Genomic DNA, 12,569 nt, shown 5'->3' with positions numbered 1-12,569 from the left:
TATGAAGGAAAATACAGTGAATAATTAAAGTTTTTACTGGGCCCCCAGTCTAGTTATGGGAATGAGAAGTCTTCTTGAGGAAATAATGTTTGAGATTTGAAAGATGAATTAGGCAGTTTAAATCCTTATGCAGTATTACTGCTATGTCCAACCATGGGATTCCCAGAAGAGTCATCTCTGTGGTAGTTACCTAATTCTTTTGTAAGGTTTATCGTCTATCCTCTGGCATGCTTGTTTTTCACTGGGGTACCCAGAAGACTTCCTGCTTCCCATTTACTAACATGATGTCATCAATATAGTGGACTGGTGTGATGTTTTGCAGAATTTTAGGATGATCAAAATCTCTTTATATTGTAGAGAGAATTCTCATAGCTGTGAGACAAGACAGAGAATGTGTATTGCTGTCCTTCCCCCAGATGTGTGAACTATTCTTTAGTCTCTTTACTGATGGGTGTTGGAGAGAATCTGTTTTCCATATCACAGATAACTAGAAACCCCAGTCACATGACAGCATCATTGACTTTCATCCCTGGCCTATAGAAAACAACCACCACTGAACTGCCTGAAAACACTGCTTTAATAGTTAGAGTGTCCTCTGGGCCTTTCCAGGGAACTGTGTTTAGTGGTGGCTTCTTTGGTCTTAGGTAGTAAGTCCATTATAATATCCTTACCTCCTTGAACTTTCTTTAATACTCTGTCTTCAAATTTCCTGCATTTCCACCTTAATTACTATAGGTCAATGTTGGATCCAAGCTTCAAGTAGCCTTCTCAGCAGCATGGTGTCTCAGGTGTCCTAGCTAGGAAAGTAAATCTTGAATTGTGGAAGAGTCCTCCCATATCAACATACACTTCTCTATCCAGTTGTATATTTGTCTATTGGGTCAACACTCTTAAGATCCACTCCCACATATGTTTCTGCCAGTACATACTGGTCAAGTTCTGCAATTCTTAGGGTGAATAAGCTTTTTCTTTCAGGGCAGGAACTCTGTTTTCTTACATGGGCTCTGTTTATACCTGACCCTAGAGTTATTGCTCTATGGGCAGTAAGCACAGATGGGAGAGGATCTTGAGAAGGAAGGGCATCATCTTTTGAGATATGAACCTCAGATGATACTTGGTCAGTAAAGGGATTCTGATACTCCTTGTCAGCCAGAGGCAATTGAAGGCAATTGAAGGCAATTTAAGGGTTTTACTTAAATGTCTCCATTTCAGACCTCAGGGTCTACTTTTTCCCCATCAGAGCCCTGATTTTAGCATAATCCACTGAGGCAGTGTTTTTAGTTTTTGCTGCTGTTTTAACCTTATGATTAAATACTGGGCCTCATTTTCAGCACAGTTTGCCCTTATTAGAGTTGGTAATGGTTCTTTAAATGTTACCGTAGAGGCCTTTTAGCTTTCACAGGGTGTCCTGAATTGGTAATAGTCCTGTCAAGGAGGTACATTTGGTCTCTTTTGCAGTTTGTTTCACCTTGTGACTAAATCTGGCCTCATTTTCAGCACATATTATCTTTATGGCTGCAGGAGAGAGTCTCTTTAAATGCTGCCATAGAGTCCTCTGTCTTTCACAGTGTGCCCTGAGTCAATAGTTGGCTGACCTGTGACTGTCATTCTCTTTCTTCAAGGCTTCCAAGACAGTAGACAAAAGCCAACCAACTCTACAATCCCTTTAATTACCAAGGCCCCCATACTGTTCAAGCTTGAGCTACTACATAATCTATTGCCTCCCCTTCCACCTGTATTTCATCCCAATCTACCACAGGTGAGAGTCCTAGTATTTGTATTTCTATAGCATGCCAGAGGTTATCATCACCCTACTTACCACCAAAAAAAAAAAAAAAAAAGAGTTGCTCATTGTCTTATTGGTAAACTATCTAGTTAAAGTCCCATTCAAACTAACCTTATTTTAAAATAAATGCCTTACAGATATAATGGAGGACTGCTAGAATTTCATAAAAGCTTACAAGAAATAGGAGATACAAATGATCATTGGTTTGACATAGATCCTGCAGAAGATGAAGATTTACCTACAACTTTTAAAGTAAGAAATTAAGAACAGCATTTCAACTGTGACTAATCAGAATCCTCTTTGATGAAGTGTGGTCTGTGCTAATTTTGTAGTATTCTATAGCAGCATGTTCTTTTATTGGAAATTAGCTTTTTGTATAAGAAACAACATTAATCCCATTACTTTGTGCAGAATGTATGATTCAACACATAGAAGTGAGGTAGCTGTGTTAGCAAATAACAAGATTTGTTATTTAGAAACAAGATTAAAAGCTATGCAGGTCCGGTACTTCATGGGGCTATAGCTAAATGTGGTAGTTAATTAACTTACTTTTTTTCTAATTATACTTACCGTTATTTTGTTGTTGATTTAAATTTAAAAAGTACTAAGAAAACTTAAAAAAATTATTTCAGAAAATTTGAAAAATGTTTAAGTACTGAAAGATAAAATTTATCCATATTTCCTCAAAAGGAGAAACTAATACTAGTATTTTTATTTATGTTTTTCCAGACACACATGTATAAACACTTGTACCCTTTATTTTTAGTAAATTGGTATGTTATATACATTGATATATAGTTTAGAAATATATACTCTGAGTTTCCCAGTAATTAGAATATTCTACAGTATGATTTGTTTTCATGGTTCATCATAAAATCATGCTTTAATTTGCATAACCAGTTTCCTGCTGTTGAATATTCAGTTTATCCTAAACATTCCAGTTTTTCATTATTATGTAAAGTCATCTTTGTGCATGTCCCACATAATTCCCATAGGACACATTTCTAAAGGTGGAATTGTGAAGTAAGTCTTTAAAACACTTGTAAACATGTTGGTATTTGTCTTCATATATCCTCTTAGAAAGTTTGTACCAGTTTGTATTCTTAAGGCAAAGTATGAGGGTTACCATTTCCTCATACTTTCTGGGTATTCTTTACTTTTGGGGTAACTTTCATCCATCTTTTAAGTCATATTACAGTCACTCTTTAATTTGTTTAATATGAAAATAGCTACACTGAGTTTCTTTTGGTTAGTGTTTGAATGACATACGTCTTTTCAGACTTTTAGTTTAAACTTTTCGGGATCTTTATGTTTGGGCTGACTTTAAAGCCAAATGCATTCCTCAAAGCAGATGTTTGTAAAGATACAAAATTCAACTTTCTAGTAAGCTGTAATAGGTCAAATTGTATATAGCTAATAATAGAGCCTCGAGATGTATGGGACAAAAGCTAATATAACTAGAAGGAGAGATAGAAAACTCTCCACTCTCAGAGTACTATTTTAATGTAGCTCTCACAGTAATCAATAGAATAAGCAGTTTTTGGCATTTATCAGGATAATCACATGACCTTAAACCTAGACTTAGTAATGATTTTATATATTATTTTTAACATTGAACTTCGCTGCTTGCCTAAAGCAGGCCCTACTTGGTCTTACTTTTCTCTTTTTCCTCCTCCTTTTAAAATATTTTTTGTTATTCAAACTTTTTTTAGTGAATTTTTTTATTTCATGCAAAATAATACATGCATGTAGTTTGTCAAATATTAGAAGACTTAAACATTAACAGTCTGTGGTACATCAGCTTTAATTGTAGTTCCTAACTAGAGAAACCTTCTTCCAACTCTCTAGACATTTTTCTTTGATATTTACCTATATTTTTTGAAAAGATGTGCTGCTTTTTAAATATTTCTCCATGGTAGATATTATCTTTGACTACCCATGATGGCAGATGAGGAGGGTTTATTAGCTCTTATACCTCCCCTTTACACATACATTTCCCTTTCCCCATCCTACCAATAGTCAGTCATATGTTTTTATTAAATGTGCCTTAGGTTTTTCTTTTATTCCTTGGAATATCCTTCACTTCTATGTAGAATCGTCTGTTTCTTTGATCTCAAGCTTTCTTTTTAGGTTTACTCCCTTGTTTTGGTGGTACAGCTCCTTCAGCAGCTTCCTAGAAAAGGGTACTTGATTGGGAGGTAAATTTTTTGAGATCTTTCAAGTCTTCGAAATAATTTCTTTTTTGTACACTTTATTTGTATCTTGCCTGGGCATCCAATTGTAGGGTGCAAATTATTTTCCTTTATATTTTCAGTGTGTTTCTGTTACCTTCTTTGCTTCCAATAGTACTTTTCAGAAATCTGATGCTCTGATTCTCAATCTTTTGCTGGTAACCTGTTTTGTTTTTTTCTTTCTGGGAATTTTTAGGATATTCTGTGTTCTCTAGTGTTCTGAGATTATATTTTGAAAATGTTCTGGTACATTCTAAAAATTTACTTATTTGATAATTTCTTCATTTCCATTTTTTCTTTCTGAAATGTTTATTATTCAGATACTTGACATCCTGAACTGAATCTCTGATTTTATTATTTTTTTCCTTATTTCTTACATTTTATTTTTTTGTACTATTTTCTAGGATATTTTCCTCAGCTTTAGCTTTCTGTGTAGGGCTGATATTCAGCCAGTGCACACTAGTGCTATTATATTAGTTATTATAATGTTAAAATATTTATATACAGCTTCCAAAAATATTTGCTGCCATGAGTTTTTTGGGCACCCAGCCACCATTCCAGCTGCTTTGGACTTTCTACCAGCCCTCACTCCCTTACTTCTTTAAAATCCAATAAAGGTTTAATGTCTGACAGAACAGAATGCTTCAATGACCCTGTTCTGGCTGTAGGCCAGCATGTTCTTAATTTGTTAAGATTGATGCCTGGCAACCCACTGAAAATCTTGCTTCTCAGACATTATGATTAGTTTATTTTTAGGGCAATTAGAGGGCGACCTGTACCCCTTTATCCTGGGTGAGTTCCACCAGAGGCCTTCCCTGCCCCAGTTGTTCCTGTCCTCATATATCCCCTTAGATAAACTCATCCTGGTGGGGCAGTATAGCACCCTTAGAGATGCTGGCACCCTAGCCAGGGTGATATCCTTTGAAATGCTTGTTATTTTTTAACATTACCATTGTTCCTATCCTTCTATTGAAATTTTAATTTCAATGACTATTTCAGCTATTATCTACTAAGAGTTTTTGTTGTTACGTATTATGTTCTTTGTTTTTTTTTTAAATGACCATCTGTTCTTGTTTCATAAATGCATAATATAACAGACGTAAATGTCAGCCACATCATGGAAGGCCTTAATAAGCCAAGTATGGGGTTCAGACCCTGTCTTGAGTTTAATGTGAAACCCCTGAAGACTTTTAAACAGTAGAATGATATAATCAAATTATAATAAAATGAGAAAATGGAGAACACGCACATATACACTTGTATACTGTATGTATCTATATTTATACGTATATATGCGTATGTATATGTGGCCTCTCTGGGAGGTGATAACTCAAGTTGGAACCAGCAGATTGAGACTAGAACTAGCTCTGTGAAGACTGGGCAAAGAACAATTCTAGGTAAATGGAATATAGTGTGGCTTTCACAAGCAAGTCTGAGGAACTGAAAAAGATAAAACTGTGTAAATTTTATAATGAGCAAGGCTAGAGATGAATTTCAAGAGATGGCTAGATATACTGGGTTCAGCAGCACATTCTACAGAACCTTGCAGTCCTTGGTAAGGGTTCCCCACTTTGTTTTAGGTACAGTGGGAAGCCATTGATGAGTTTTAAGCAAGTAACTGACATCTTTTGCTTCTGTGTAGAGAGTACCTTGGAGCAGAGTAGGTGGGGAAGAGGGGGGCAGTTAGGCAGCTGTTACAGTTAATAATCTAGGTAACAGCTGCCTAACTGTTAGGCAGCTCCAGTGGTAAAAATGGAGATAGAAATGGAAAAATTTGCAATGTATTTTGGAAGAAGACTCAGTAGTTACTTGTTGATATATTACATGCAAAAGGTGATGGAATCTATTATGCAGTGGCTGAGTTCAAGATTTCTGGCTTGAAGCTGAATAGATAGAGGTAGATGACATTGATGTGAGTCCTATGAAGGCTAAGTCTTAGCCTGCTAAGTTTACTACTGTTACCATTAACATACATAACTTCCATAGCAAGCTGGCTTAAAACAGGCATTTTGTAAATATGTTGAATGAATGAATGCCTAAGATGGGAGGCAAGAGATAAGGAATAAAGAATAAGGAACAAAAGGATTAAAAAGGGAAAAAAACCTAATAAAATAGATACAAATTGTAGTTAGTGTTCTAAAGAAGGCAAGGGGCTGGCGTAGAGAAGATGGAAAACACAGAGATACACACCCCTGTAGCTAGCTGTGTATATCCGTATGTATATATGCCTATAGGCATGTGTGGCATATATTTGGTGGGAGTATCAGTAGATCAATATTGAAGTACTAAGTTTAAGATCTGTGAAACTGCAGTAGTTATATATTTTCTGTGAGTCCTTTGTTGCTGCTGTTGTTGTTTTTAGCATTTCCATTTGGCCATTGGCTATGCTGACAGGATATACTACCCTCATACTGAAAGGTCCTTAAACGCCTCTCATTTCTTTCTCTCTCTTCTTGATACTAAAATGTTTTAGTTAATTTGGTCAAAATATCTTTATTCTTCAATATCAGCCATCAATTTAAAATTCTGAATGGCATCAAAAGAATGTTATGGTGACTAGATTTATCAAATAGTCTATAGAAGCTTATTAGTCATATTGTATACTCTCGGTATATTAGAAATACTGCTATTTGAAATCTCGTAATACTGTCTCTCTAAGGGATAAGGATTAAGGACCTGGTCAAAGGACCTGTTTAACATAGACCTGGTAATGTGTTTCATCTACATTTAATCAGCATTTTTAAAATAGGAAATTTCATTCCAAGTTGTAACTCAACATTGGAAGCATATTTCTGTACGCTACTTCTGCCCATAATGGCAGCGAGCGGCATATTGCACCACTCCAGGAGTCCCACTGCCAATATGGTGTTCTGGAGACCAGTTCTAGCAGACCTCCTGGGCTCCCAGTGATTTGTTGTCTCTCTGTATGTATATCAGAGCAAGTAATTTTTAACAGGAACATGCTGGGTGTTGTGCCATAAGTTAGGATGGTGAACAGAGGTATAGACTCAAATAAAGACTTTTTCCTTTCTCCATGTTTATCTTCAGTAAAAAACCCAGTATTTCTAATTTAGGGCCTTCTCAGGTATTGTTTACTTTGAATGAGGGAAATATGTTCTATACTGTTTTTTAAGAAAACATACAATGCCTTCAAAAAGGGAGATAATAGGGGCGCCTGGGTGGCGCAGTCGGTTAAGCGTCCGACTTCAGCCAGGTCACGATCTCGCGGTCCGTGAGTTCGAGCCCCGCGTCAGGCTCTGGGCTGATGGCTCGGAGCCTGGAGCCTGTTTCCGATTCTGTGTCTCCCTCTCTCTCTGCCCCTCCCCCGTTCATGCTCTGTCTCTCTCTGTCCCAAAAATAAATAAAAAACGTTGAAAAAAAATTAAAAAAAAAAAAAAAAAAAAAAAAGGGAGATAATAAAATGGACATGTTATTTAAGGTAAAATATTGGAAGTGTTGCAGTCTTGTTACTAATAATTCATAAAATTAAAAAAACCTTTTAATCTAGGATCTTCTTAATGATTTTATCAAGACAACTGAAAGTAATATAATGAAGCAGACCATTTGCAGTTATCTAGATTGTGAGCGATCTTGTGAAGCTGACATTTTAAAGAACACCAATTACAAGGTAATATAATTATTAACTGATTTTAAATTAATATAATTAAAAATTAAACTTTGATAAAAATTATTCTTATCATGCATCAAAATATTGTTTAAAAAGAGTACTTAGTTTAATTACAGTAGTAATTCATGCAGTTAAGAAGTTGAGTATCTCTGAGTACTTAGATTCATAGTGAGCAGGAATTATTTAAATCCTGTGAGTCAATAAAAAAACAATCGATTTTGCTAAGGATTTTGTAATATTCAAATGCCTGTAATCATACATGAAAAATATGTGAAATATTCTTTATAGTTAGAAATGTTATAGGTTGAAAATACTAGCATTTTACTAAGGAGAAAGGTTGTTACTCCTCAAGGATTATTTTACTAAGTGAGCGATCATTATCTGTTGTATGGGTCTTGGTCAAACAAAATGAAACCAACCTGGATTTGAAGAAATTTAACAAAGTACTTCAAGTCTAGTTCTCTCTGGATATATCAGAATGAGGCTGTGGGAAATCACAAGATAGGATAAGATGTGACCGTCAGTGCCAACCTATTTAAAGGATGCAGGGCTGTAGTTCCCAGGGAGCTCACACTGGGAAGGACAAGAAATTTAAACACTGGGATAATGCAGTAGCTATCACTAAGAGAACAAATCAGGTCTGGTGATTATTAGCAGAGATGCAGGAGAAAATGGTATGAAATTGGGGCTGGAGGAAAAGAGAAATGTAAAAATGGAGGTGAAGAAGAGGGGCAGAGAGCACGTTCCTCTGAAAAGATCACACATCAAATTTCGGATATTTTGTTGTATGCGGTATATGGAAGATGATTACATTGACTTCAAATTGACTGCCTTTTCTTTCTATCCTAATGCACTGTCTTTAGTGATGGGAAAATGGACCTATGAAAAATGACCTATAAAGTTCTTTGATGACCAGTGATCTGTTGATAAATTTTGAATGCCATGTAAAATTCATTTAGTTATAGAATAGTTTTGAAAGTGACTTAAGGTATTCATGTATAAATAAATAAATGAATGAATGAAATGAATGAATGAGACTTATGGTAGTATTTTCTATATCTGTATGAACTACTATTTTCATGTCAACTGCTTACTTTTATCTTTTCCAGGGATTTTTTCAGTTAATGTGCAGTAAAAGCTGCTGTGTTTATTTCCATAAAATTTGTTGGAAAAAGTTCAAAAATTTAAAATATCCAGGTGAAAATGACCAGGTATTTGTTTTTCCTTCAAAGTTTCACAGCATTTCTTCCTTTATCCATTTCTCTTCATTTCTTCCTGTTCATATCCTTCTCTCCTTTTTCTTTCCCCTCTATTTTTCTTTGCCTGTTGTCTCGTGCTTTTCTCCTCATTATTCTTTGTTCATTATCACCATTTATTAAACACATCTTTGTTGGGAATACTCTGCTAATTGCTTTGTTTAGTGATTTTTATCAGTTTGTTTCCTTCCTTTTAGAAGTTTACAGTCCTAAAAATAGAAATATTGTTGCATGTATTCACATAAAGAACATAGATTCAAAGGATATACATATTTGGTAAACCAAAAAAAAAGGAAAGGGTACATACAATTTTAAGGATAGTTTCTATTTTAAGGAGCGGGGGACAATAATAAATGTTATAGTCTTCAATTATTTATTTATTTGTTTATTTGTTTATTTATAGAGAGCGCAAGTGGGGGAAGGGGGCAGAGGGAGAGAGAAAAGAGAATCTCAAACAGGCTCCATGGTCAGCACAGAGCCTGATGTGGGCTTGATCCCATGACCTGAGCTGAAATCAAGAGTTGGATGCTCAACCAACTGAGCACCCCATCTGTATTATTTCTTTTTACCTTTTTATCTTTTTATTTCTTTATTTATTTTATTTCTTTTTACCTTTATCTTTTTAATATAATTAAATTAAATTCTTAAGAAAGTAGAATTCCAAAGCTCAGTTCTATATTGGTTACTCTTTAGTGAGCTAATGGCCATAGGTTGGGTCTGTACTGTTTCATTCTAGAGTGTCTATATTGTGCAAACAGCAGAAAACCCCTTATAAAGGAATTGTAGTATAGTACAAAGAATATTGTATATAGTGTTGAGTGATCTGGGTTCATGTGCAGATTGAGCCACCACTATTTTTTTTTTTTCATTAGGCTGGTGATGTAACGACTCTCAGACTCAGTTTTCTAAACCATTTGAAGTGAGAATAGTAATACCTACCTCTTAAGATTGTTGTGAGGATTGACAGATAAAAAAATATGAACTTGCATCGTACACTAAACATCATTGTATGAAATTTTATGCTTATTTATTTATTTATTTACTTAAAGCAACATGTGAATAATTTTCACCTTCTTTGATTGTTAGGGCAATCAATATAGCTCAACTTCAAGAAAGAGAAGTAAAAGAACACTAAGTAACTTAACCAAGGGAAATAGTAAGGTCAGAGCCAGAGAAAGGACTCAACATTTTTATTCCTTTCCCTGGAACCCTCATATATCTGATAAAAATTCAGTATTCCTTTTTATACTTGTTTAATCAGTACATTTTACTTGAAGTTGCTTTCCCTGCGGGGCAGCAAATACATTTTAGGCTGTAATATAGCTGCTTGAAGATTTTGAAGTAGAAATGATGAGAGAGAAAAGTGTGATCATGCATTTTAAATAGGAAATCAATTAATACACAAATTGGACTATCTTTATTTTTTTTAAGTTTTTATTTATTTGAGAGAGAGAGACAGTGTGAGTGGGAGAGGGGCAGAGATGGAGAGGGAATCCCACCCTGCACCGTCAGCATGGAACCTGATGTGGGGCTCGAACCCATGAACCATGAGATAAAGCCCTGAGCAGATACCAAAAGCCAGATGCCCAACCTACTAAGCCACCCACATGCCCTATGGACTCTCTTTAAACAGCTAACTCTCCAGTGTTTGTTCACATCTTTTATCATCTAGCAACATCTGCATTGAACTTTAATCAATTTTGTACATTAGTGATTTTTTAAATTTTTATTTGTATTTTTTCTGTTAATAATTTATTGTTTTTTCTATTGATAACTTTAGAGTTTTAGTGGGAGAAAATGTTTGAAGGAAGGATGTACAGGTGATATGGTAAGGATGCTGCAATGTGATGTACCTGGAATTGTTAAAATTTTGGTAAGTATCTTTTTTCTTATTTTTCTTCCCTTCACTGATATTTTTTACTGCAAACAGACTTGGGAATCATAATAGTATTCTAGTCATATTTTTTCTTTTGATGATGACAAGCTCCCTGACCTTTCTATTGCTTTGATTTCTCCAAAGCAATAGATTTGGACCTTAAGAACAACAAAAATATTTAAAAATAAAGATGCACACAGGGGAGGGAGGGAGAGAAACAAAGCAGGCAATGACTGTACCAAGAGGGAAAGTCTGTCATAAATCAAAGATGATAATCTAATTCTGTGCCACCTAAGAATAAAATAATTTTAGACTTTCTGAACTTTTTTTAGTTTGTAAACATTTTCCCATGAAAATATCTGTAGAACATCACATATTGTTCCTATTACATACAACATAGTCAAATTGTATCTACTTAATTTTTTCTAGTTATGGAAGTGTCTTGTCACATCTTCAGTTTATAAGCTAATGGACCAAAATGATAAATATGTATTATTTCTTTTTTTGCATATATATTTTTTTGTGTTTTAGATTCGGCATTTAAATCCTATACTGATATAAAGTTGGACTGCTTTTTAAGATCCACTCGTTTGTTGTTTGATTAGGATTGTGTATGGTTCACCTTGTTACTTCTGTTTTACTTGTTTTAAAGTCTGTTTAGCTTCATTCTCATTGTCTTTTTTCAAATGGTAAGGCTAAGAAGTAACATTAAAGAATTTTGAAAATTGAACTACTTTAGGGCTATTTTTTCTTTTTCCATCACTTGCAGTTTGAAGTTGTGAGAAAGGATGAATATATAACCATTGAAAATTTAGGAGCAAGGTAAGCTTGAAATAAACTCTTCTTTTTCCTGAGCATGTACATATTTTTCAGTTGCTGCTTTTTTTCTATTTCTGTCAATTGTTGGAGCTCCATTACGTTTGTGTATTAATTTCTTTTTTGGAGCTCTATTAAGTTTAAAAGAGTATTAGTTGTATGAAAAAAATTGAATTTGATTGACGTTTGTCTTCTCCTCTCTCCCTATGCTGTAGACAATTAAATTCTAAAGCAAGTAAGGGTTAATTATGTGAATGCTTTTCCTGTGGGTATAAAGATAATCTTTTCCTGAAAACAAAACATATTTTTCTTAAAGTCATTTAAATTAAGTTGTTATGATGTAAAAATTTTCTCCTAGCTTTCAAAACTTATCCAGGCCTCCAAGCTTGCTGGAATGATTAGAATCATCTTATTTCTTGGATGAGAAAACTGTAATGCAGAGGAAGATCTAGTGTTAGTTGGGAACTCATAGAGGTAGAGAGCATTATTGCTATTAAAATTAGAAATTTCAATAGAAAAAGTTCTCCTAATTCATTGATTCTGTTTTCTTCTGTTGAAAGTGTAAACATCTACCATTTTTCAGACTACCAGGAATATGGCATTGATATCTAAGGCATCAGTTTTCCTTTATAAGATAATGAAACCCAAGTCTTTATCTCTGGCATAGGTTCCACTCCTAAAATTTAGATCTATCCACCGGCATACTAAATAGTTCCACTTTTAGTTTTATTTTTTTAATTTTTTTTTAAAGTTTATTTTGAGAGAAAGAGAGGAGAGAGAGAGTCCCAAGCAGGCTCCACACTGCCAGCGTGAATGAAGCCTGATGCGGGACTCAAACTCACAAACTGTGAGATCATGAGCTGAACCAAAATCAAGAATCAGATGCTTGACTGACTAAGCCACCCAGGCACCCTCAAAAAGCTCCACTTTTATTTCCAGAAATAACTGTAGTTAGCATGTCCATAACTGGACTTAG

At 34.7% G+C, this 12,569-nt stretch overlaps 1 protein-coding gene across 13 annotated transcripts in view; it reads left to right on the top strand.

The window, feature by feature from the left end:
- DZIP3 (DAZ interacting zinc finger protein 3) overlaps positions 1-12,569 on the top strand; it is a 131,879-nt gene that overhangs the window by 30,260 nt on the left and 89,050 nt on the right. For 12 of the 13 annotated variants that reach the window (XM_058731487.1, XM_058731490.1, XM_058731497.1 and 9 more), the window contains 5 exons: positions 1,924-2,038; positions 7,526-7,645; positions 8,755-8,856; positions 10,682-10,774; positions 11,547-11,599. In XM_058731487.1, the coding sequence (XP_058587470.1) occupies positions 1,924-2,038; positions 7,526-7,645; positions 8,755-8,856; positions 10,682-10,774; positions 11,547-11,599 (483 nt within the window). The remainder of the gene's footprint in view (positions 1-1,923; positions 2,039-7,525; positions 7,646-8,754; positions 8,857-10,681; positions 10,775-11,546; positions 11,600-12,569) is intronic. The other variant, XM_058731494.1, reaches the window with a different exon arrangement.

The sequence above is a fragment of the Neofelis nebulosa genome, chromosome 5 (genome assembly GCF_028018385.1).
Source record: "Neofelis nebulosa isolate mNeoNeb1 chromosome 5, mNeoNeb1.pri, whole genome shotgun sequence".
NCBI lineage: Eukaryota > Metazoa > Chordata > Mammalia > Carnivora > Felidae > Neofelis > Neofelis nebulosa.
This window is presented reverse-complemented; position numbering and strand designations above follow the sequence as displayed.